The sequence below is a fragment of the Cydia fagiglandana genome, chromosome 22, assembly GCF_963556715.1.
Source record: "Cydia fagiglandana chromosome 22, ilCydFagi1.1, whole genome shotgun sequence".
NCBI lineage: Eukaryota > Metazoa > Arthropoda > Insecta > Lepidoptera > Tortricidae > Cydia > Cydia fagiglandana.
Window position 1 is genome coordinate 11,481,366 of NC_085953.1, and position 27,049 is coordinate 11,508,414.

General features: G+C 39.8%; 3 protein-coding genes across 3 annotated transcripts in view; 1 reads left to right on the forward strand and 2 right to left on the reverse strand.

The window, feature by feature from the left end:
* LOC134675422 (facilitated trehalose transporter Tret1-2 homolog) overlaps nt 1-27,049 on the reverse strand; it is a 176,474-nt gene that overhangs the window by 125,613 nt on the left and 23,812 nt on the right. The window lies entirely within an intron of this gene.
* Nucleotides 5,700-12,438, forward strand: LOC134675674 (facilitated trehalose transporter Tret1-like). Its single transcript, XM_063534002.1, has 4 exons — nt 5,700-5,752; nt 8,991-9,126; nt 10,263-10,408; nt 10,994-12,438. Exons 1-4 carry the CDS (start codon nt 5,711-5,713, stop codon nt 12,221-12,223), a joined length of 1,554 nt encoding a protein of 517 aa, XP_063390072.1. The 5' UTR covers nt 5,700-5,710; the 3' UTR covers nt 12,224-12,438.
* On the reverse strand, nt 15,109-22,230 carry LOC134675512 (facilitated trehalose transporter Tret1-like). The gene is made up of 3 exons (XM_063533777.1): nt 22,085-22,230; nt 18,530-18,675; nt 15,109-16,349 (listed from the first exon to the last, which is right to left on the reverse strand). The coding sequence occupies exons 1-3, from the start codon at nt 22,188-22,190 to the stop codon at nt 15,213-15,215; spliced, it is 1,389 nt and encodes a 462-aa protein (XP_063389847.1). The 5' UTR covers nt 22,191-22,230; the 3' UTR covers nt 15,109-15,212.

The window sequence follows — 27,049 nt, forward strand, 5'->3', positions numbered from 1 at the left end:
GACGTTGCTTAACTTTGGTAAAAAATCACGTTAGTTGTATGGGAGCCCCATTTAAATCTTTATTTTATTTTGTTTTTAGTATTTGTTGTTATAGCGGCTACAGAAATACATCATCTGCGAAAATTTCAACTGTCTAGCTATCACGGTTCGTGAGATACAGCCTGGTGACAGACGGACGGATGGACGGACGTACGGACGAACAGCGAAGTCTTAGTAATAGGGTCCCGTTTTACCCTTTGGGTACAGAACCCTAAAAAAAGAAGTGTACAGGCTGTTAAAAGGTCTAACTCTGAAGCTAGCTACGGACGTGGTATAAAATATAGCAAAAATGCGTTTCAAGTAATCTTGTAAACAGTACAAAAATAATTTTATTACAAACTTAAGAAAACGCCTGATTCGCATATTTACTTGTAAGTTACTCTAAAGGTACAAACGAATTATTTATCTTACAAACTCACGGAAATGCAAAATTCGTAAATTTTAATAGGCTAATTTATGTGATGTGGTAATAATGGCCACCATAATAAAGTAACGAATATGCCCGATTCGCAAATTTGCTATGGCTACTTGTGGTTATATCTATTTGCCACCATAGTAGATTAAATGAATGTAGATAAATATTAAATGCCACCATAGTAAACTGACATATGTGCCAGATTCGCAAATTTGCTGTAGTCTACTTATGTGGTTGAGTAATAGTTGCCACCATAGTAAAATAACGAATGTGTAGATTCGCAATTATGCTATAGTTTATAAATATGAATGAGGAATAAATGCCACCATAGTAAACGACCGTATTTGCCAGATTCGCAAGTTTTCTATAGGCTAATCGTACCGGTCAATAATAATTGCCACCATAGAAAGTTAACGAAAATGGCAGATTCCTTAGTTATTTACTGGTGTCGGCCAAGGAAAAATACCTTATCTACACTTCGCGAGTCTACCATGGGGTAAAAGAAATATTAAGTCAGATTGGTACAATGGTAACTCTGAAAGCTTAAAAGATAGAAGTCTGAAAATTGGTCACATTGTGCATTGTCATATTTGGTACAGAATTACATCAATAACTCAATTTTGACAAATTTACACTTATGTTAGTTTAGCATGGGGGCGACGAGTATTTAATAAAAATTATACTTACTTAATTCGATTTGGAGATTTCGTAGAAAAAATGTGACGTCACACTAGGGGGAGGGGTTTGCCAAAATGTGACCTCAAAAAACCTAGAAATTCGTGTGACGTAATTAATGGATGACCCCATATGGCTCCTCTACACGTTGGCCTAACGCTCCGCCAACGCTTGGCCCATGAGTTGGCCGTGCCTTGGTCGGAACGCTACTACACATGGCCACGTATTCGTCATTTTTAATTTAAAAAAAAAACACAAAAGGCATGAACATCCACCCTCGACCGCGTCCGAGCACGCACTGCCGATTGGGCCACGTGTAGATGCGTACCGCAATCGCTTGGCCAATCCCTTTGATGTGCGGCCGAAAAACCGACACCGCGGCCAACTCATCGCTAACCCGCGCGCCAAAAGCCAACCGATACCAATACCCCCTCTACACGTTGTCCCAACATATTGGACCAATAGGTTGGGCCAACGTGTAGACGAGCCAATATACAGAACGGCCACGCACCGCCCCGCCCCGACTCGCATTACCTCGCCCCGCGACTGGCCGCGACATGAATCTGGCGGACTTCTGGCGTCCTCTCAGTGAAGCGACTTACCCACACATACATAAAGACGCGTGTACAGACGTGCCGCGCACACATATAAACGCAAATTATTTTTGATGTATGGCGTGTCCGCGCTGTGCCTATACGACATACGGTATCTACTGCCGTATTCGAACTTCAAGATATTCACAAGAGACGACACGTACTAAATCCATTCTAGATACGTTATAGTTTAGATATCAACTAGTTCCCTTTTGCAGCGCAATTCGAGCAACCAATGTCACTTTTACGTTACTTACTTACTTACTACCATGGCGCAGCGACCCGAAGTGGATCTTGGCCTCTGACCTAAGGAACGCCATGCTTCTCTGTCTTATCTCTGCTTCTCACTTTTACGTTAGATAGAGTAAAATATCGAACGATTTCCACAGGATATATAAGTCATATCCTGTGGAAATCGTTCAAGAGTATCTCCAGAATCGCGCAAATGTCAAATTTGACAGGTTAATCTCCAAGGAAAAAGGATGGAGGCATCCGCCCAATTGCAGTGGGAAGCACGTTACGGCGCCTCACCTCAAAAATATGTTGCCGTGAGTTCCACTCCCGCCTTATGGAAAAATTTAAACCTACACAGTTAGGTTTTGGACTCAAAGGTGGTTGTGAGGCTGCAGTGCACGCAACTCGGTCTTTTATTGAGAGTGAGAAATTCGAAATTCTCGTTAAAATTGATGTGACTAACGCTTTCAATTCTGTCGATCGAGGTTCCCTTCTTTCGCAAATAGAAAGTGAACTTCCAGAGATCCAGGGCTACTTGTGGCAATGTTACGGTGCACCCACGAAACTTATGTTCCGGGAGCACGAGATCTCATCCTGTGTAGGATGCCAGCAAGGGGATCCGCTGGGGCCTGTAATTTTTAATTTAGCCATCCATCCGATAATCACGCAACTCACATCGGATCTCAACATTTGGTATCTCGACGATGGCACGATTGGCGGCAAAATATCGTCAGTTCTTGCCGATTTAAAAACCATCTCGGACCGATTTGCTGAGATTGGCCTTACGGTTAACTCTAACAAGTGTGAGGTATTTATTTCTGACAGTATTTCGGTTGACACCAGGGCAAAAATTATTAACGATATTAACAACCTCACACCAAATATTTCAGTCGTTACTCGTGAGAGCCTTACACTGTTAGGAGCCCCTATTTTGGACGAATCCATCCCTTTTACCGTAAACTCCAAAATAGAACAATTTTATAAGTGTTCCAACCTATTTTATGAAATTAACCCACACATGGCCCTTTACATCTTGCGACTTTGCCTTTTCTCACCTAAATTTTTGTACATCCTACGTTGTGCCCCTCTCTGGAAATTCCCCGTTGTCACTGCAAACATTGACCAAATTTTAAAAGACACCGTCGCCAAAATTCTTAATGTTACATTCACACCCTCCAGTTGGATTCAAGCTACCCTTCCGATAAAATATGGTGGTCTTGGTATCCGTTTGACGGGCAGTCTAGCTCTGCCGGCCTTTTTATCGTCTGCCTATGGCTCGCTCACCCTCATTGGCGGTATATTACGTATCCCTTCAACCGCTAATGTGTCGGTGTCGTGCCTGGGGGACGCTGAATCGGTTTGGCGGGCAGACCACCCTGTCGAACGGGTACCAGAGGAGAAATCCAGCCAAGCAGCTTGGGACACCATTACCATAAAAATGCACCACCAATGCCTTTTCCAGAGATGCGACAATGACCACGAACGGGCGAGGTTACTGGCCGTTTCAGAAAAAGAATCTGGGCATTGGCTGCACGCACTTCCGTCGCGAAACCTTGGCTCAACCCTAGAGCCATCAGCCTTGCGAATCGCTGTTTGCCTCCGCCTGGGCTTAAAGGTATGCGAGCCACACGCGTGTAGGCGGTGCGCCCAACCGGTGGATGCGTTGGGGCGGCACGGTCTGTACTGCCAAATGAGTGCAGGGCGACTTTACCGGCATGGCACTCTGAATGACCTGATCCGCCGCGCTCTTAGCACCGCTTCCTTACCCGCGACTTTGGAGCCGTCAGGCCTCTCTGCCACCGACGGCAAGAGACCGGATGGCTGCACTCTGGTCCCTTGGAGCCTTGGCCGTCCTTTGGCGTGGGACGCTACCTGCGTCGATACACTGGCCCCGTCCCACGTCGAAGGGTCTGCTCGGAAGCCCGGGACCGCCGCGGACCAGGCCCAGACTCTCAAGCGCCGCAAATACGCTTTCCTAATGAACGAGTACGAGTTTGCGGCGCTTGCAATGGAAACGCTGGGCCCATGGTCGACTGACACAAAAAAATTCATAAAAGAAGTGTCGGTCCGGCTAATAGGTGTCTCGGGCGACCACAGAGCAGGCTCCTTCTTTGCCCAGCGTTTAAGTCTGGCGGTGCAAAGGGGCAACGCCGCCAGCATCCTTGGCACCATTCCAGAGGCAGGAGACTTTGGTGAGGTTTTTTATATTTAATTCGTGGTTTAGTTTAGTTTTAGTATAAGTTAGTCAGTAAGCTAGATTAGTTAGTAGTTTTATGTTAATATTGTAGTGAAAATTATAATTTATTAGTTATTTAGGTTATTATTGTGAGATAAATGAATAAATGTACCTAGTTTGTAAATTTGATGGTTAATCTTAAACATATCGTTATCGTATCTTGGTGATGTCTAAAAGATATCTATAGATGTCTATTTCAAAATCCGCATCGGGCCCATAGACGCTCTGTTGTAAACAACATAAGTAATATTTCACGTTACTATCTTCGTAACATTTCATGACCTTGTCTAAGTATAGAATTAGGTTATCAAAACTAGTTCATAATATAAACAGTGATAAATCCATACGGTGTGGTGGGGTTATTCCGTAAAAGTGTAAATAAATAAATAATTCTTCTTAACATGTCCAAATGTGTTTATTTGCAGAATAAAAATTAAAATAATTACAATCATAAAAATACAATTTCAATGTATCTAAATTAATAAATAAACTAATAAGGCAAAATAAAATACCTACTTATTACATCCGTAAGGACCTCCGCTAGCTGAATTTTGTGCAAAGGTGCCCATCATCTTAATTGAACTATAGTGTTACACTGACAACATCATTCTAGCTAGACGCCACGGTTATCTGACCTAGACTTATTCAGACTTTCATTTTGATATCAAAATGATGCAATTTTGTTATCATTCGCTCGTGCGTCCCGCTCGCGCCAATACATGTACGAACAAGTACATCAGTGAGCAGCAGAAGTTTCATAAGCATATCAATCATTACTGTTTTTAGGAATCATCCCCTTTTTAGGGTTCCGTAACCAAAGGGTAAAAACGGGACCCTATCACTAAGACTCCACTGTCCGTCTGTCTCTGTCTGTCACCAGGCTATATCTCATGAACCGTGATACCTAGACAGTTGGAATTTGTATTGACAGATGATGTACCTATTTCTGTTGCTGCTATAACAATATAAATCAAAAATAGAATAAAATTAATAATGAAGTCTTCCATACAACAAACGTGATTTTTTACCGTTTTTTGCGTAATGAACTCTTCGTGCGCGACACTTAATAGAGAAAACTTAAAACTGTCAAAGTGCTGTCAAATAACAAACATAACTCCCACCTCGCCCGAAAACCTTTTGTAATAACCCCAACATACCTTTAAATAAACATAGCTGCAATTTACTGACTAGTTCAACGACAATGACTACTGTATATGATACTTTAAACTCTAGCGGTTTATAAATGTCAATAATTGATCAAACTATTTAAGATAATTTTGTAATATTGCAATGTATTTTTAACCTTTTCACTTAAACAATAAGACCGTTTTTTGAAAGGATTTAAACCATAACAAGCTGCCGGTCTCGATAACTAATTAAATATAAATTAAACGCTATCAAAGATAAATACTAACAAAGTGACATAACAGAAGAATTAGTGCGTTTGAATAGTTTACCCGTGCGGCAATATTTTAATATTTATTTTAATATTTTTAAAATAATTAAAATATTAAAATAATGACAGAAAAAACGAAGACGTTTAGTCCATTTTTGAGACAAGTAAGTTTATTGAGAAACTTTATTTATTTTGGTAACATCGGACCAAGTTAACCCTGCATGGGACTTGCAATGACAAAGTGAGACAATGTCATCATTAATGGTTTTCTATGAATTGTAACGTTTACGATGACACTCCTTTACTTTGTCTTTGTGCCGTGTCGCCGAAATAATTGTTTAAGAGCGCTCTTACAAGAAAAGTCGAAATAATGCAAAATTGATGATACTAGTCGACGAAATTCAGGACTTTGTGCTCCTTATTAGAAACAATGAGTACTTGTTCCAGTAAAAGCGTCTTCTTATCTTTTTAAATATCGTTGTAAATATTAGAAAAAGGACTTATTAAATTAGTAATGAATTTTTTTCTGATGGTCGTTTCCGAAAAAACCCGTGAAGCACTGAACGGCAAGCTCTTATTTGGAAATGTTGAGAAGTTTACTCTGCTAAACCTGGCTATTTTGTATTACTAATACCCTGTACTTTAGGCATATCAAACGATATTTTTCCTACATACCTTTGAGAAAGAGAAAATCAAAGTAAAACGAACTCAATTTTCTCTCCGAAACAAGTGTCAATTCCTACAAAAATCTACTTAATATCGAAGTCATTTTCATACTCAACTCAAGCAATCTGCAACGTTTGCTTATACTGTTGGTATACATTAGTGTTTATGAAATTCTACTATAATTTTTTGGTAATTTTTTGAAAACTACTCTATATTACCGATGACGCGCGCTGCGCCAACTCAGTGCCGCGGCAGAGCTTGTAGAGGCAGGACGTGTGTCGGTCGGCTCCGCACATTTTCAACGGCGACGACGAGATTTTTTATCATTGTGTGCGGCGGGCGCCGTGTAAAACGCTATACTGTGTGCGTGAAAACCGCAACGAGAGACATTGATCCTAGCGCTGTTTTTATAGTATTATAATTTATAATGGTACAGTTTAATAAACTACCGGACAGGATTAAAAATATTTGAAACGACCTGACATTCTATATGTATTAATTTTGACTCAATATAGTACTCAGGGTCTGATGATGGAGCCGGAAAGTGGTCACCAGTACCAATCAACCATGCAACTAAACCACTTCATGTTTAGGCTCGTTTTATTCATCTCAACAAGATGTTTGACACAAGATAGTACTCAGGGTCTGATGATGGAGCCGGAAGGTGGTCACCGGTACCAATCCACCATGCAACTAAACCACTTCGTGTTTGGGCTCGTTTGATTCGGCTCAACAATATCTTTGACTTAAGATAGTACTCAGGGTCTGATGATGGAACCGGAAAGTGGTCACCAGTACCAATCAACCATGCAACTAAACCACTTCGTGTTTAGGCTCGTTTTATTCGTCTCAACAAGATCTTTGACACAAGATGGTAATCAGGGTCTGATGATGGAGCCGGAAGGTGGTCACCGGTACCAATCAACCATGCAACTAAACCACTTCGTGTTTGGGCTCGTTTGATTCGGCTCAACAAGATCTTTGACTTAAGATAGTACTCAGGGTCTGATGATGGAGCCGGAAGGTGGTCACCAGTACCAATCAACCATGCAACTAAACCACTTCGTGTTTAGGCTCGTTTTATTCATCTCAACAAGATGTTTGACACAAGATAGTACTCAGGGTCTGATGATGGAGCCGGAAGGTGGTCACCGGTACCATTCAACCATGCAACTAAACCACTTCGTGTTTGGGCTACGTGTTTGAGCTTCGTGTTTGGTTTATCACCTGGTGTCAAAGATCTTGTTGAGACGAATCAAACGAGCCTAAACACGAAGTGGTTTAGTTACATGGTTGATTGGTACCGGTGACCACCTTCCAGCTCCATCATCAGACTCTGAGTATCACATAGTGTCAAAGATCTTGTTGAGACGAATCAAACGAGCCTAAACAAGATGTGGTTTAGTTGCATGGTTGATTGGTAATGGTGACCACCTTCCAGCTCCATCATCAGACCCTGAGTAGTGAGTACTGTCTTGTGTCAAAGATCTTGTTGAGACGAATCAAACGAGCCTAATCATGTTACTACATGGTTGATTGGTATCCGTGACCACCTTAATCATCATCATTATCATCAGATCCTCAATACCAGTTCGTTTTTAAACCCTCGTTGATACAAACTTTACAACCTATAGGTACCAAATGCAATGACGAAACATGTAAATAAGCGAGTACCTATAATTTCTTTCGAGTAATATACCTTCATAAGTACGAGTACAAATGGGGCTATTCATAAATTACGTCGTTTCAAATGGGAGGAGGGGAGGTCTGGACATCGGATGATGGTAGCATGACGTAGGAGGAAACAGAGTCATCCGAAGCATGATTTTTGGATGATTTGGGAGGGGGGGGGGGGGTCAAAAATCGTCAAAAATAGATGACGTAATTTATGAACAGCCCCTATGTACATTTGCACTGCATTTAGTATTTTCCTACTTACCAAATAACAGTTTTAGGACTTTAAAAGTTAAGTACAGTTAGTGTTGTTATGGTTGATTTCAATATGCTTCGCGAAGGATCAAGAATGTTTAATCCATCATTGTAGTGCGAGTGTGGTAGAAGGGATCGGCATACTGAGCTCGCACGGCCTGCCGCAGCGCGTAAAATACCTAAACTCGCTCAGCCCCGAAATGTAATAGCGCTCTTAACTTGTAAGATTTTACTATTGTATGTATGTTAGTTTTGTAAGGTATGTATCTATGGGCCTTAGTTGCCTGATAATAAATGATATTTGATTTGATTTGATTTGTTGACTTAAAGTCAGTGCAAAGTGAGCTCAGACGGACTCATTACTTTGTTTATATGTATATTCCACGTACTAAAGTGATAGTTTGATATTGCCCCAAGTTTTACGTGCCCCAAGTATGAAAAAATTGTGACACTTTTTTTTCTTAGAGTCAGTCCATGAAAAGTCTGCAGCGGATTTGATAGCCCACGCAGTGCACGTGTTATTTTAAACGTCAAACTTCTATGAAATTATGACGTATAAATGACACTTGCACTGCGTGGGCTATCAAATCCGCTGCAGACTTTTCTTGGTCCGACTCTATTAAAATCGAATAAGTTCGAGATTCTGCGTAGAAATAACATAAAAATTCTCAAATCAAAACAAAAGTGTAGAGTACTTTTTTAAATAAATAAAATTAACCTATAACTTATAACTAAGTTCTTACCGACATGGTTAGCCCTATAAAAACATATTTACTTCTATGCTTAAACCACTTTAATCATTGCCAGTGTCTGGTAACGGCCGCGGTGAGCAGCAGCGTCATCGGCTGCGGCTGCGCGTTCGGCTTCCCAGGGATCCTGTTACCGCAGCTGGAGCATCCTGACTCACCGCTTCAAGTCTCTGAAGACCAGGCTTCCTGGTTAGGTTAGTTTTCACCAAGGTCTGGCTTCTCAGGGATCCTGTTACCACGGAACACCCTGATTCAGCGCTTAAAGTCTGAAAACCAGGCTTCCTGGCTAGGTTAGTTTTCACCAAGGACACCTAAAGTAGATAGTTTACTACCGCAGTTGGAACATCCTGATCTAGCACTTCAAGTCTCTGAAGACCAGACATCCTGCCTAGGTTAGTTTTTACAATGGACACCTAAAGTAGACAGTCTACTACCGCGGTTGGAACATCCTGATTCAGCACTTCAAGTCTCTGCGGACCAGGATTCTTGGCTAGGTCAGTTTTCACAAAGGTCTGGCTTTCCAGGTATACTGTTACCACAGTTGAAGCATCCTGATTCAGCACTTCAAGTTTCCGAAGTTCAGGCTTTCTAGCTAGGTTAGTTTTCACCAAGGTCTGTCAACAGCAGCCGCAGCGTCATTGGTTGCAGCTGCGCGTTAGACTTCCCCGGGGATCCTATTGCCGCAGCTAGAGCATCCTGTTTCACCACTTCAAGTCCCTGAAGATCGGTATCTTAGTAAGATTTAGTGACAACAAGAATTCGTGAAGCCTTGGAATGGAAACCAGAAAAAAAAACATACTTTTTATAGACATTTGAGTAGTTGGACTTCAAGCTGGCGCCACATTAAATATTCAATCAATCCGTTCAAGTTTGGATAAAAAATTGAAAAGATATTTAGGTTAATGTCTCCACGTGCAAGAACTCGGTCATTTAGGCTAATCGATTTAAACTATAGCCATATAAATACTTTATAGTTACACGTTTATCAGTTTATCACGAATATTCCTTTCTTTTCGTACAATAAAGTGTTTATTGTTTATTTACTTAAGTACTTTTAGTATTTTTTTTTAAGTTGTTTACCTCTGCTTGTATTTCTGTCTTCTTTTATTGAGGTGTGCAATAAAGAGTATTTGTATTGTATTGTATTGTGTACTTTATCACGTATCCGGGACCTTGAGTTTATTTTGCATTTCATCATCATTGTTAAGAAGCCTATAACAACTTACAAGTTTTCTTTCGATAACGATAATTGATATACTATTTTTTGCTAGAAAAGTATGTTTTTTAAATCTCTCATGAAGCTAAAGCAAAATGTTGTATGTTCTTCCAGCCTCCGTTTCTTCAATCCCAATGATCTGCGGTAACTTCATGGTGCCAGCATTGATGACGCGTGGAGGAAGGAAGGTGGCACTCTACGTAGTGACCCTCACCATGATGTTGGGCTGGTGCACCATCATTCTCGGCCACAGCTATGAGGTATGCTCGCAGACTATACTCAAAGGGGCCTAGATCCCAGAGCCTAGCCAGAGCCTAATAGTTCCGGCAGTGATGATGGAAAGTGGCGCTCTACGTTGTCAGTCATACCAAGACTGTGCGCCGATGCACCATCATCCTGGCTCACAGCTAACACTTGCTTGCTAGGGTTGGTAAGCGTACAGGGCTGCACAACATGCAAACCAAACCAGTCGCTTTAGCTGTTCTTGGCCTGGCTCATTGCCTTGGCTTATTTTCCTGAGAGCCTCATGGGATCCATTCCGGGATTACTATCTTCTGGTGAAAATAAAAAGATAATATAGAGTTTTTTCGGAAAAAGAAAAGTCGTGGAATGTATTGGGCCCCATGCATTCCACGACTCTTCTCTTTCCGCACAGACTCTCGTACAAACACTACAGTAATCTAACTACTGTTTATAGCCCTCGAATGCTGAGAATATTGGAAAATTATTGACAGTCGTGAATTTGACAGGAACACCCATATTTACAATTATCCGAGGATTGTAACATTCACATCACCCAATTGCAAATGTTGATTACTTTTCTCACATGTTCTTAATCTTTCCAGTTGCTGCTGTTAGGCAGGCTACTTCAAGGACTCTCGTTTGGCATGTTCATGCCACTCCGCTCCATCTTCATCGGCGAGTGCACCAGCCCGCGCTACCGTGGCGGATTCCTCTCCACTTCCACACTAGCCCAGACCTTCGGCCTCCTATTCGTCCATCTCATCGGATCGCTTATTAGCTACCAGATGACAGCTCTCTGTTCCATATCCTTCGCTATCATCAGTCTCATCTTAGCCATATTCTCGCCAGAATCTCCAAGCTGGCTAGCGACAAGAGGACAGTATGACAGATGCAGAAAGAACTTCATATGGTATAGAGGAGAAGAAGAAATACCAGAGCTGGAGAAGATGATACAGAGCGTTAGGCATTTAGAAACAAAACAGAGTACTGAGCAGAACAAACTTAAAGAGATGATGGCTGTTGCGACGAAAAGGGAATTCTACAAACCTATATTCCTCATGTTTGCCTTGTATATTCTGATGACGTATTCAGGAGGACTGATAATGGGAGCGTACTCGGTTACGATTCTGCAGCTTCTGCTTGGGCCTAGCATTAATGCTCATCTATGGATGGTGGCATTAGACTTCCAGAGATTAATCTTCAGTATAGTCGCAGTTTATGTGATAAACAAAGTTAGAAGGAGAACAATGTTGTTCAGTGTTGGGGTGCTCTGTGCTGGTAGCCAGCTAGCTATGGGCGCTTACGTCTTCGCCAGAGCTAAGGGTTATTTGTCGTTTGATTCTCTATGGATTCCTGGTATACTTATAAATCTGCAGATGTTGAGTGTGTCAATGGGTATGCAGCCACTGCCATTTGTTATAGCTGGGGAAGTATTTCCTTTGCAGTACAGAGGTTTAGGTGGAAGTATCGGATTAATAGCGCAGTGTGGCTCTGTATTTATTGTTCTTAAGGCATTTCCTAGTTTAATAGCCCTAGCGGGCCTCCATGGAACATTTACTGTGTATGCTGGAGCGATAGTTGCTTGTCTGGGGGTGGCGTGGGTGCTATTACCGGAGACAAGCGGCCGGACTTTGCAGCAGATTGAAGAACACTTCAGGGGGGCTCCGCTCCCGGATCTTGAGGCTGATGTTAGGGAGTCAGCGCCCTTGAATGAGAAGCTGAATTGTGTGGATAAAAAAGGCAGTAAAACTAGTCAAACATTAACGTCAAGTTGCAATGGCATAGCGAGAGTAACTTTAGAAGAAACTGAACCTATTGGTACAGTTAAGTAAAGGTATTAAACAAATGCAAAACTGATAAATAGACGAACGAAAGATAGAAATGGTTCGCAGACGTATTTGCATATTGCTGCTATTCGCAGTTATATCACCGATTTCCTGAGGAGCTTGACTAACTGATTCTTGCCATATTGCTCTTAGCTTAAGTTATTGATAATATTTATGATTAAATAATTGGCTAATTTAGGGCTAGATTTATAATTTATTTATTTTGTTATTTCATCTCTGTTTTTTTAATATGCAATATATGCAAAAAATCACCCTATTAAATAAAAGGAGAACAATAATTTTAATCTTGTGTATTACTTTCAAAATGTGTTAACCAGAAGTTGAAGTGATTTGTTTCATTAACATGCTTCTAATAATTCGACAAGAAAGACAAATTAAAAATTGTTAGTTAACTGTAGCTAATAAGTACCTATACCACAGAATAAATAATAGTACTAAGTACTGAAGACTTACTCTCTAACAAAACGCGTCTGTTACGATCAGCACAGATATGGCCGCTAGGTGGCGACAGGGCCACGCGCGGCTTATGGCAAACCCCAAAATTGGGGCCGAACGGATGTACCTACTTTTAGCTACCTGTAGCAAAGCGACGAGATCGCGGAGTGATACACGCCTGCCTATACTATACAGTTTTCTTGTCAAATATAATAGCTAGTTTGACAGTGCACAACGTTGTATGGGGACCTTGCACTTTGAGACTATGCGCTGAAACTTGGCACAGTTGATTGTTAGCTGGTCTTGAGCAGATACAGACCGGTAGACATCGAGAACTACGTCTCATTTAGTGGGGGGAGGGGGGGAAGTTCGACGCCGCCGCGCTTCACTTGGAGCAACGTTTCTCTAAAACTATACCTATTAGGGCATGTGATGTATCATTTTCAGATAAATTAAGGATGAGAAATCTAGTTTTGGAACTATAACAATGCACTTTCTAACAAAAAAAAGCGTAAAGTAGAAAAGACTAAAAAACGTATTTGTGATTTTTTCATAAGTACCAATTTTTTTTTTAATGTAGCAGAAATCTTAAAACAATAAATACAGTTGTAAAGCTACACTTATTACGTTTAAGAAAATATATATTTTATTATACAAAACTTTTGATAAATGGGAGTTAAAAAATAATATTAAGCGTGGGTCAGAGAGATCTCAATACAAAATACTATGAATGTGGGAAAGTTACTTATAATTTGTTCTACAATCGTTTATTTTTTTTAGTTTTTCGTAAATAACTCGTAAACGGTAGCCCACAGCAAAAAATAATCTTTTACGTAAATAATCTGTTTCAGATTTCTTATAAATTAAGTGCAACTTTTTTTCGCTAAGATCAATATTTAAAAAAAATATTGAAGGGTGAAAATAAATACTAAGGTCCCCTTTTTTAGTCATTCGTAAATAACTCGTAAAGGATGGCCAATAGCAAAAAAATATTTATACATGAATAATTAGCATAAAATTTCCTATATAAAAGGTTATCAAAACTTTTTGGCTAGGATTTGGCTAGGTTTATCAACAGTTTTGTATAATAAACTATATATCTGTGGCCCTAGTGAAAAAGGGTACAAGTCTCACGCAGCTTAGGAGTAAAAGGACACAGGTGTTACTTGGAACTTATACCCATTTACAACCGCGCTGCCCGAGACTTATACCTTTTTTCACTAGGGACACAGATATTTTCTTAAACGTAATAAGTGTAGCTTTACAACTGTATTTATTGTTTTCAGATTCCTGCTACACATTGCTGCTAAAAATTGGTAATTATGAAAAAATCAAATATACGTTTTTTAGTCTTTTCTACTTTACGCTTTTTTTTGTTAGAAAGTGCATTGTTTTAGTTCCAAAACTAGATTTCTTATCCTTAATTTATCCGAAAATGATATATCACATGCCCTAATAGGTATAGTTTTAGAGAAATGTTGCTCCAAGTAAAGCGCGGCGGCGTCGAACTTCCCCCCTCCCCCCCACTAAATGAGACGTGGCTCTCGACGGCTCCCGGTCTGTATCTGCTCAAGACCAGCTAACAATCAACTGTGCCAAGTTTCAGCGCATAGTCTCAAAGTGCAAGGTGTCGTGCAGTAACAAACTAGCTATAATAAAAACCATCTATCTAATGTAAGCGTTCACATGGTGGCAAACGGGAGAATGAGATAAATATATATAATTCTATACTTATTAATATACTTCGCTCTTAAGTTTACCAGTCGCCTGTAAGAGCTTGATTCTTTTATTTTAATTACAATCTCAGCTTAGACAGGATAATACTAATTATTATAGCTATTCTATTTTCGTCAATCAAACGTGGATCGGTCCGCGCTAGCTCGCCAATTATTAGGGGTTGTGCACAAATCACGCGAGGTATTTTCGGCTACTTTTTAACCCCCCCTCTTGGTGATGTTTGGTGAGGTTTTTGACTACACCCCTCCCCCCACACAACTTCACGTGTATTTTTTTAAGTTTTCATTGGACCTAATTTTAAGATACATAGTATTATATATAGAAAATTTAAACCCCCCCCCCCTAACGTGATCTATCGTGATTTTTTCGTGACCCCCCCTCCCTCTATCGAACCTCGCGTGATTTGTGCACAAGCCCTTACATAAACCCTCGAGGTTTCCAATAGTGGTATGTATGTAAAACTTTGTACAAAATAATGACTGAATAAATAAATTAAACAAAAAAACAGTATTTACATACTTATTAAATCCTTTTATTATATTATAAAATATACCTTATTAACTTATTTTTAATCTAATAAAAACATGACCCATTTCGTTCCCTGTTCGACTTACATCATTTTCGCACTGTGTGTGGACCGAGCTATACGGTTTATCAAGTTTATATGATCTGTGATCAAGTTTACAGTATTTTAATTGGGAGAGCCTTGGACATATCTCGCCTGCTACTTTTTCCAGTTTAGTTGGAACAGCCTTCATTATTTTCCTGTTCTCTGTTTCTATTTCATCTGTGCAGATTAGACTCATTTTTGAATAGAGAAGTAAACGGGTTGCGCCGCATATGTCAATGGTTTCTCCTCATCAGTTTCAGGGTTCAAGAGTGTCGTCCCTCTGAAGTGTTCCTCGATCTGCTGCAGCGTTCGGCCGCTCGTCTCCGGCAGCAGCACCCACGCCACCGCCAGGCACGCCGCTATAACCCCAGCGTACACAGCCAACGTTCCTTCTAGACCCACAACGGATATCAGACCAGGAAAAGTCTTAAGCACAATAAAAGCAGACACACTCAGTGCTGTCAAACCTATACCCCCTGCAAGACTCCTATGTTGCAAAGGACATACCTCGCCAGCTATCACGGCAGGCAGCGGCTGCATTCCCATGGATATACTCAACATTTGCACGCTGATAAGTACACCGGGTATCCACAATGCATCAAAAGGCAAGTAATCATTGTTCTTCGCGAAGACGTAAGCACCCATCAAGAGCTGGCTACCGGCACAGAGAGATCCAATGAAGAAAAGCATTGGTCTTCTTTTAACTTTGTTAACCACAAAAATAGCTGCACCAGTAAAGAGTAGCCTCTGGCAGTCTAAAGCTACCATCCAGAAGTTGGCGTTGGCTTTAGGCATCAGCAATTCTAAAATCGTCACCGAGTACGCTCCCATGACTGGTGCTCCGCCACAACTAAGCATGATATACAAGGCAAATAATAGCAAAACGGGCTTAAAGAATTCCTTCTTCTTTACTACTGCAATCATTTCTCTAAATGTGCTTCGTGTACTCTCTTGCGTCTCCAAAAGATTTACGGTTTCTATCATTTTCTCCAGCTCAGGCATTTCATCCTCCCCTCTTAGAAATATGAAATTCTCTTTGCACCTCTCATACAGTCCTTTTGTCGCGAGCCAGCTCGGAGATTCTGGCGAGTATACCGTCAAGATGATACTGATCAAAGCGAAGGATATGGAGCAGAGGGCCGTTAGCTGGTAGCTGATGAGAGATCCGGTGAAATGGACGAACAGGATGCCAAAGATCTGGGCGAGGACTGAAGACGTGAGGAACCCGCCGCGGTAGCGCGGGCTGGAGCACTCGCCGATGTACACGGAGCGGAGCGGCATGAACATGCCAAACGAGAAGCCTTGGATCATCATCCCTAGTAGGAGCATCTGAAAAAATAACAACATGTCAGTGTGCCGCACACTGGTGGAATCTGGCCTTTACCCTTGCACAGCTTGCAACAGTCACAATCTTCTACTTGTCACTTAAAAATATGAAATATTATTTTAATGCAAAAATCTAACAGATAAGGTAAACGTACTAGTGCTCGACATGCATGGACATATATATTACTTCGTAAGGACGCGGCTAACGAGCACTAAAAAGGGGGCCGCTACATGGGTGTGATATTTGCATTTATCACACCCCGGCGCTCAGTCGTGTGGCGAATTGCGCAGTAGAAAGTTGTCACGCAGCATAACACAAAAATGCCTTATTGCGTTGTAAAAGGGTACAAAAACCATTATAGGAAGTATAAGAAAAAAAATGGGATCTCATATCATCGGTAAGTAATTTCCAATTAGGTTTATTTATTGCTTAAAACCAATTTTAAACGATAATTTTATTTCATTCTCACGAGCAACTAATGTTCGCTCGTACGTCATAGCGCTAATGCATTAACCTTGTAAGGACGTCATTTCTCTTTGGAAGTTATTATGAAGTAGAAATGCATACTGCGTGATTTGTATAGGTAAATTTACTTAAATATGATTAGTTGATTACCTACCGGATATAATTACCGAAATTAAAGTACCTATTGTCTGTCTTACAGAGTTTGTTCCCGTTTCTTTTACATAATTATTAAAAACATTCGAAATAACAAGATCAAGTATTTGTTATTGTTTTATTCGTTGACTTAGGTACCTAGTATATTAATTCTTGTCAGGTTAAAGTTTTTAATTAACTGTAGGTAAAACTCAAAAAAAATTAACAGGTGAGCGCTAGAAACAAAGCGCGCATTTTCAAACACCGATTAATTCACATCGCTGTATTTAATACTTTCCATTACCTACTTATATTTTTGCATCATATTTGTGGACAGGTGGCACGCTCTCGTTTCGGAGGCCAAGATTCTCTTTGGATCACTGAGCCAAAATAGTTAGTTTGTATTGCTGTTTCCTTCTTTTTTACTCTACCTGTTTTGCAAGCAAGAAACTAACAGAAATAGTTGTTCGCCGCATTTTACTCGCGAAAGCTCGGGAGGTACTTATCGAACTGTACTGCTGTAGCTAGTAGCTCGGCCAACTTGTCGACCTTGACAGAGCCGGCTTACACAGGGCGGCACACCGCACTGCGCGAATGTTTAAAATATTGCATTGCCACCTGAGACGATAATGACATCACGAAATAACGTAGAAGAACGGAAACTTATAAGGATAAGTTCGCCCATTTTAATACAATAAATATGTTAACTAAAGCATTTATTACGAGAATCATAAGTAATACATAGGCAAAGGGTTAGGTTAAGACATATGTAGGTAGGGTAGAAAAGGGGTTTCAGTCGATGTGTGGAAGGGCGGCACCGTCGTCGAACCCAAGCCACCAGGCGGGGGACTTAAACCGGTGGCGTGTGCCTCGGATGCACATGGTGGTGGCACGTATAACGGCGTTACTGATCCTGCATCTCAGCCAGCCCAGTACAGTACTTAGAGATCGGTTCCAACGTTGAGATATGGTTTCTGCCATATGTTTTATAACGGAGGACATTTGGGGTGCATAGACGCTGTCAACAGATGTTACAAGTGGTGTGAAAGTTGCATGTCGCATTTCACAGGCCGTGGAATATTTTCTCTGTTTTTCGTCTTCAGCTGATTTTAGTACAGATGTCACGGGTCTTGAGAGGTAAGAAGGAGCGTCAGTGTCGACGACACGGATATCAAACAACGCCAACAAATACAACAAATAATTTTGATTAACCATAAACTTAATCGACGCTCTTCTGATATAAACCGCGAATAAACTTAACAAGCCTTGTACGCCCGTACAAAGTTATCGCGAGAGTCGAGCTCACGTAGTTGTACGCAGTGTGTAACAGATGGCGCTTTTTTGCTGACATGAAGATCGCAACGGGCAATTCATATGCATGCGCTCATCCATAGTTTATATCTATGTCGACATGCTAATGCCCAGTAGATGATACCTTGCTGTCACTTCTATTGACAATGACTTAAGTTTTAAGATGTGACATGACGTACTGGTACATGGTTTACCTTAACAATTAACATACGAACATAACATAGATATGTGAACTTTTGCACATATTTATTGAAAGGGTGTTATGTATTCTTACCTCGTAGCTGGTAGCTATGATAACGAAGAACCAGCCCAACATGAGGATCAAGGTCACAGCATAGAGAGCCACCTTCCGTCCAGCCCGTGACATCACCACTGGCACTAGGAAGTTGCCGAAGACCATCGGAATTGAGCTGACTGAAGCTGTAAAACGTATAAAAAAACCAGCCAAGTGTGAGTCGGACTCGCGCACGAAGGGTTCCGTACCATTACGCAAAAACGGCAAAAAAAAAATCACGTTGGTTGTATGGGAGCTCCACTTAAGTATTTACTTTATTTCGTTTTTAGTATTTGTTGTTATAGCGGCAACAGAAGTACATCATCTGTGAAAATTTCAACTGTCTAGCTATCACAGTTCATGAGTTACAGCCTAGTGACTGACAGACGGACAGACAGACGGACAGATAGACCGACAGACGGACAGACAGACCGACAGACGGACAGCGGAGTCTTAGTAGTAGGTTCAATTCTTGGGATTACGATGCGAAGCTTACTCCGGACTCCCCATCGCCCATGTGATCCGTAGCAAAACTGCCTGATTAACGCAGGGTAGATGATTAGGGGTCATCCATTAATTACATCACACGTTTAGGGGGAGGGAGGGGTCAAGAAAATGTGACATATTGTGACACGGGGGAGGGGGGAGACACAAACTTTGAGACATCACTTTAACTTCATCAGTAACCGAAAATGTATTTAAATTATTTTATTCGTTGTACATTTAAATAACAAGTATTTAAAACGATAATCGTTTTATTCGTTTAATTTTCTTTCCTAAGCAGTTTTGGGTTATAAAATTACTGATATTTATATCGTCAAAAATATTTTGATAAAATATTAATAATACTTCCCAAGTAGCATTGCAAGCTGTATAATGTATATAAGCTGTATTGAAGTTTATTTGTATACTATAAGCTGTACAGTTAGGCTGTATAAGCGTTTATACAGCCCTTATAAGTTAAAAAAGGGCCCAAATTATACAGCCTTTCGCGTTATTAGAGCTGTAGAGTAGCTGTATAAGCAATACATAAGCTGCATAATAGCTGCATTACAGCTATATTTCGGTGTAACAGGAAACCTTAACACTAGAGATGATCTCTTATAAGTACGATATAAGAATATGAGTTTTAAATGAGTTTTTAAAAATGATTACAAGAGAATAATAATCATTTAAGAAACTAAAATGTCTTAATCTTGTTCATTCGTAATATAGTAAGGGCGACAATAAAGTGGTATATAGTGGATGGTAAAAGTTAAAGTAAATATTATAGAGGACTTAAGTGGAATATTATACTATTGGTAAGTGCCGATTATTATTTATTGTGAACCTATGTATCTTTTCTGGCAAAATATTCACGCGCCTGCAAAATAACAAAGAGAAACCATAAGGAAAATATCAAAAATCGGTAAAGTTAGTGTTTGTTTTTAAGGTTAGAATATCAAAAAGTTTTATAAATATTAATTCTAAGGCTAAAGTTAATTTATTTTAGCTGGTAATCATAACACGATGTTAGTCTGCTAAATATTTGCAAGTATTTCATTAATTATATTTACAAATACTTTTTTTTTCATTGTAAATTGGCGACAATTTTTAAACAGCTTACAGGATAGTTGGAGAGCATTATAATCTTAGTAGCTGTGCTGTGTAATAAATGGAGTGTCATTTACAGCTTTTGTAATTAAAACAGCTTTATAATAGAAGATTTGTATTCGTTTGGCTGTATTTCGGTTCTCCGTACATAAGTTATAAGTCTCTTTAGAGATCCGTATAACAAATAATAAAACCCTTAGGTCCAAATTTATGTATTTGGCTTATTCTTCGTTCCATTTCATAATTTTCTAAATTATTAGTTTTGTTCATTACAACTTTCATTTTCGTGGTCGAAATATATACATACTTATACGAGTGTAAAATTATGCCGAAATAAGCGACTCTGTCAGTAATACAGAAAAAAGCTGTACTATAGCTGTCATTTATTCGTTTAGTTTTATAATACCCTTACAGATAGAAGTTATACAACTACTATTCTTATAGGAGAGTAAAATTACGCCATAAGAAATAGCTTTAAAACGGGGTTGACAGATACATTTGTACAGCTACAAGTGCCAAGTGATAGTACAATACAGCCTGTATACAGCTCTTACGATAAAATTAGCTTGTAGTGTTTCACAACACTTATAGATTTAAAACGGAGTTGACAGATACTTTTATACAGCTAAAAGTGCCAAGTGTTACTACAATACAGCCTGCATACAGCTTTTACGATAGAATTAGCTTGTAGTGTTTCACAACACTTTTAGTTTTATAGTAGATTTTCTATATTCTGATAAAGCACCCCATGATTCCGCAGAATCCTTTATAATGATTTTATACAACTTGAGCTGTATAACGTCTGTAAAATTCCTTTTATACAGCTTAAATCTTTTCTGACACTCTTATACGTCTCTTAAATCACTCTAAGTTCTAAATTGGCTGGTATATTGATGTTGCCGACACTTCCATGCTACTTGGGTTAGGTACTTACTTAATTCGATTTGGCGATTTCGTAGAAAAAATGTGACGTCACACTAGGGGGGAGGGGTTTTCCAAATGTGACCAAGTGTGACAAGGAGGGGGGAGGGGTCAAAAAACCTAGAAATTCGTGTGACGTAATTAATGGATGACCCCTTATGACTGATACATTGATAGACACCCTGAGAATTTTGGCAGCGTTGGAGCCAGGATTTCAAAAAAAAACCGGGTAAGTGCGAGTCGGACTCGCGCACGAACGGTTCCGCACCAAAATGCAAAAAAACAAAACAAAAATAAGCAAAAAAAAAACGGTCACCCATCCAAGTACTGACCCCGCCCGACGTTGCTTAACTTTGGTCCAAAATCACGTTTGTTGTATGGGAGCCCCATTTAAATCTTTATTTTATTCTGTTTTTAGTATTTGTTGTTATAGCGGCAACAGAAATACATCATCTGTGAAAATTTCAACTGTCTAGCTATCACGGTTCGTAAGATACAGCCTGGTGACAGACGGACGGACGGACGGACGGACGGACGGACGGACAGCGAAGTCTTAGTAATAGGGTCCCGTTTTACCCTTTGGGTACGGAACCCTAAAAAAGTGGGTTTATATTAAACATTCAAATAATAATACATATGTATATTGAGGAACTATTTGACATGATGCCAACGGCCGGTTTCTATCACCGCACCGCTCGCCGTCGGCAGGGTGTTCATCCTCACACCCTAGAACCTAAATAGTCGCGTACTGTGCGATTTAAGAGGAATTTCCTCCCGCGGACGCTCCGGCTGTGGAATGAGCTCCCTTCCGAGGTTTTCCCGAGGGTCTACAGTATGGGGTTCTTCAAAAAATGTACAGGTTTTTAAAAGGTCGGCAACGCGCATGTAACACCTCTGGAGTTGCAGGCGTCCATAGTCTACGGTGACTGCTTACCATCAGGTGGGCCGTATGCTTGTTTGTAAAAAAATATTGCATTTTAAATGTGCTTAGGGGGAGTTTCACGACTTCCAAGAAGACGTGGGTAAATCCTAGTGTTTTACCTAGCCAAGACTCTTGGTTTTTGGAGACGTTGATGAGGGACCCTGGCAGCTCCAGCTGCGGCAGCAGTATCCCTGGGAAGCCGAAACCGCAGCCATAGCCGATCATGTTGATGCTGACCGCCGCCGTGACCACGCACTGACAACAATAACAATACCAACAATAACATGACATCAAATCTCTCCAAACGGCCTCTACGTGTTGGATCCATATCCCCACGCACGCCTTATAAATGACCGGGCTCGAAAGACCCGAGAGTTTTAAAACGGAGATACCAACAATAATAATAGTGTGAATTTTAATTCTTTTGTGCTGAGCGTTCCGACTGAACATCTAGCGACCTTCACCAAGGAGGAGTTTTGGCCGAAGGGTGTCAAGTTCCGGCGGTTCCGCGGCCGGCTCCCTGCCACTGCGGGGTTGCGAACTGCATCGCTACCATAATTGTGTTTTAAGTTTTAATATATAGTTTGTAATAATATGTATGCTAGTTTTAAGGTATTTATATATGGGCCAATAGTTGCCTGAAAATAAATGTTTTCATTCATTCATTCATTCAATACAAATTACAATCAAAGGAGGGTGGGCCTATATGACCAATAAGGCATGATATATACCCCTGGATAGCTTATATTATAAAACTTTTACTAATTACTATGGCAGGTAGTCCCAAATCTTTGTGTGAGAAAAGTTATCGCCGCAGAAAGTAGTGTGAGTTGAAACGTGACTGCCGGCCTAGCCAAGGTTACAATCGCTATCGCTTCGACAACGAAAACCATTATGTCTCTCTATCACTCTTCCATATTAGTGCGACAGTGACAGTTGCGTTTCGATCGCTACGGAGCGTAAGCGATCGGCATCTTGGCTACGCGGCCTGTATAGTTTTTTTTTCGATACTTAGTTCCTGTTTCGCAGATCATGAAGGTTTTGTTATTGTCGATGATTTTGTGTTACGATATTTTAGTTTTTTACTCGTTTTCTTATGTTTTTTTTGTGTGATTTTTTTTAAACAGCGATTTGAGTATAAAAAAACCGGGCAAGTGCGAGTCGGACTCGCGCACGAAGGGTTCCGTACCATAGTGCAAAAAGAAAAACAAAAAAAAGCAAAAAAAAAACGGTCACCCATCCAAGTACTGACCACTCCCGACGTTGCTTAACTTTGGTCAAAAATCACGTTTGTTGTATGGGAGCCCCATTTAAATCTTTATTTTATTCTGTTTTTAGTATTTGTTGTTATAGCAGCAACAGAAATACATCATCTGTGAAAATTTCAACTATCTAGCTATCACGGTTCGTAAGATACAGCCTGGTGACAGACGGACGGACGGACGGACAGACGGACGGACGGACGGACGGACGGACAGCGAAGTCTTAGTAATAAGGTCCCGTTTTACCCTTTGGGTACGGAACCCTAAAAACCTTTCCGGTGTTATATCACTTATTCTTCTTGGTTCATGGGCCAGTGTCCAAAAAATTTGCCCATCCTCCTTTAACCTTTTCGACGCCGTGTCAAACACAAAAGCTGTCACTCGGACGCCACATTACCGAAGTGTCCAAACTGAAATTGAACTTTATGCATATGCACGTAGGTCTATGTTACTCTGTGGTCTGTGACCGATTAATCAGTCTTTGACATTGAAGCTGCGGTGCGGATATATCGGTCATTGGCGTCCAAAAGGTTAAACTGTCGTGAGTCATACTAACATTAAGATACAGCAGGTTTATTATATTGTTATACTTATAAGTATAACAATACTACACATAAATTACATAATGGCTCCTCTACACGATGGCCCAGCGCTAGACCAGCGAGATGGCCATGCGATGGTTGAGAGCACGCACTATGGAAGGGGCCACGTGTGATGTTGGGGGAGCATTCCACGCGTGGTCCCGTACAAACACATTTTATTTCCTGTGTTGCGACTTTTTCGGCATTTAAAGCAGGCGATTATTTTTCTGTGCATATTTTTGATCATTCGTCATAGCAGAGATATATATATACCGGGTGTGGCCTGCAACACGAGCAAATAATTAAAACATAGATTGTACTCCTCAAACGGTGACACTTTTGTTCAACAACTTTTAAAAATTATGAAGTATTTTTACTCCCTATTTTTTATACAAAATAAATATTGTCTTCAATGGACGCCATCGCCACGCCATATCATTGTGATTGACGTTGCTTGTCACGCCTTAAACATAACAAAATTCGCAATACATTGCGTCTTAAAATAAACTTTAACGTGTATTAAAAATCAAACCACAAGTTATTTTTAAAAGTCGTGGAACAAATGTTGATCAGTATGAGGAGTACAGCCTACAGTTAAATTTTTTGCTCATATTACAGGCCACACCCGGTATATATAACGCCGTATAAGATAAATAAAGTCTAAGAAAAAAACGTGCCTCGGAAATCAAGAAAAAGTCATTCTCGAATAGATGGCGCCATTACCTTTGACCTATTCTCGGCTAGATGGTATATCAGTGAAAGAACATGGGTCAGTATGGAACAATAAAAATTAAAAATCATTTATCCGTAAACATATTTTGATTAATTTATACATTTTCAATTTTATTTTAAGTTTTAATCGTGTGTCGATAGATGGCAGTAAATGTACCGTCACTACAAAATTTACTTTGGCAATAGCCCTCTATACTATCTATTCTCTTTGGTCATAGAAAAGGAAACTATCTTATACACGCACATCTTCAGAAAATTTGCGTTTAACAAACGGTAGACAATTTAATTGAATGCTCCAGGGACGAAAAAGCCGTGGCCATTCCATCGCCCTACCGCCGCGGCATAAGCCATCCGACACCACTACGCCCTCTACACGCTGGTCCATCTTATTTATATCTCACGAGAAGTAGAGTCGATTGATCTTTCCAACAACATCCCACACCGTAGCGTTGACACGAAAAAAAAAATCCTCACATAAGTACATTTTGTTTCCTTCGAGGCGATTATTTCCTAAAATATTCACTTTATCTAAAAATGTTGTTTTTAGACCCCTATTTATTTTAAAAGGCCTATCCAACAACACCTCGTACTATAAGGTTGGAAAGATACAACAATTGTCTCACACATTTTGTTTCTTTGAAAGCGATTATTTTCGAAAATATTCATTTGATCAAAAAATGTTCTTCTAAAACCCCTATTCATTTTAAAAGACCTTTCCATAAACATCCCACATCATAGGGTTGCCACGAAAAAAAAATCCTCACGTACATTTTGTTTCTTTCGAGGCGATTAAGTATTTCCTAAAATATTCACTTCTGGTCTCTAAACAACATTTCTTGATAAAGTGAATAATTTCGGAAATAATCGTTTAGAATAAAATAAAATAAAAGGTTTTTCCTTCTGACTTTTGAACCATCTGTCCAAAAAATATGAAAAATATCATGAAAACAGTGCTTAAAAAACTAAATCAAAACAAACTTCATCAGTTAAGCCGTTTATAAGTTATCGCTAAAAGTCTTCTCTTTTTATTTTAATTAAAAGCCTGGCAACCCTTATTTGTGACCGGATCTTCGCAGGCAACCCTATACCATTGTATTTGCAATAAAATTTCCATCATTTTGATGTATAATTCAAGCGTCAGACAGATGAGTGCAAGTATCGATATAAAATCACCTCTTTAAACACGGCAACCACATAATAGTGACTGGAAAAAGATAGGCAACCTAGATTATTTATGTTGTAGAAGTTGTATACTTTCCATTGAAACTTATTTCGTTCGTCAGACAAATCGGTGAAATTTGCCGAAAAATTTTTGTTCAAAAATTTATTAAAAATAGCCTTGACCATATTTCTTTAGGCAACCCTATTTATTTATGTTCTGGAACGTATTTTCTTTCATATTTTCATAGTTTCATCCGTCAGACAGATTGGTGAAGGTCGACCATATATGTGGGATCTTATACCATACGAATCGCGTCGGTGTTCTTGTCAATCTCCATAGTAAAATGAATGGTAGTGTCGTTGGAAATGGACTGTCACCTTAAGGTGACTGTGTAATGACTCAACACTATTGGTATTTAATTTTTACTTGTCTGAACTGTAGCAGATAATTTTTATTTGTTTTTATTTATCTACGTTGTGGCAATCTAATTAGATGCACCTATACAAGAATAAGTTACATGTACCTATGCATATTATATAGCTAATTATTCTCAATTAACGAGATTGTTTTGTAAGTGATATTTGATTGCTTAGTTAATTACATCCGTTTAAACATCCAAGTTTCAGGATTGTAAATTATAATATTCATTAGACATGTCCGCCGCCGCGTCGCGACGGCGCTCCGCCACCGCCGGCCCAACGTGAGACAAACGCCGACGGAAATTAACTAAGGGTAACATTCCATTTCTAACCGCAGCTGCATTGCTGTCAATTTTACTATGGAAATTAACAATGACAGCGACGCTTTCAGTACCGGTAGTGCAGCTGCGGTTAGAAATGGAATGTTACCATAAGACTGTAACTTGTTTTTCTAATTAAATAGGATACTTTTTAAATATACATGTATTTCAGAATGATATTTATGTATAGTCAAACCGTAAAAAGTTTGCAGCGATTTTGATAGACCACGCAGTGCGAGTGTCATTTTAAACGTCAAATTTCTATGAAATTATGACGTATAAATAACACTTACGCTGCACGCAGCCCACGGGCTATCAAATCCGCTGCAGACTTTTATTGGTGCGACTATATTCATTTTTTTATCGGGTTGCGGAGGCAGGGCATTGTCCATTTTGATACGTGTCACGTTTAATGAAAGGTATCATTTCTCGTTTGGTAACTGGTTACCAGTTGATAATTTTTCCTAGTGTCCTAAAAATATAAATGGTCCGTAAGTTGTAGTTATGATCTACAAATATTGGACATGTATATTTTTCATCAATTAAACAAAAAAAACCGGCCAAGTGCGAGTTGGACTCGCGTTTCTGGGGTTCCGTACATAAGTCCG

Excerpts from the sequence above, each read along its gene's own strand:
- LOC134675512 (XM_063533777.1), bottom strand. The coding sequence starts at position 22,190 with ATGATCGGCTATGGCTGCGGTTTCGGCTTCCCAGGGATACTGCTGCCG. Across the intron at positions 18,676-22,084 it reads AAACCAAGAGTCTTGGCTAG|CTTCAGTCAGCTCAATTCCG; the intron begins GTAAAACACTAG and ends TACGTTTTACAG. Across the intron at positions 16,350-18,529 it reads TCATAGCTACCAGCTACGAG|ATGCTCCTACTAGGGATGAT; the intron begins GTAAGAATACAT and ends TTATTTTTTCAG.
- LOC134675674 (XM_063534002.1), top strand. The coding sequence starts at position 5,711 with ATGACAGAAAAAACGAAGACGTTTAGTCCATTTTTGAGACAA. Across the intron at positions 5,753-8,990 it reads TTAGTCCATTTTTGAGACAA|TGTCTGGTAACGGCCGCGGT; the intron begins GTAAGTTTATTG and ends AATCATTGCCAG. Across the intron at positions 9,127-10,262 it reads AGACCAGGCTTCCTGGTTAG|CCTCCGTTTCTTCAATCCCA; the intron begins GTTAGTTTTCAC and ends ATGTTCTTCCAG.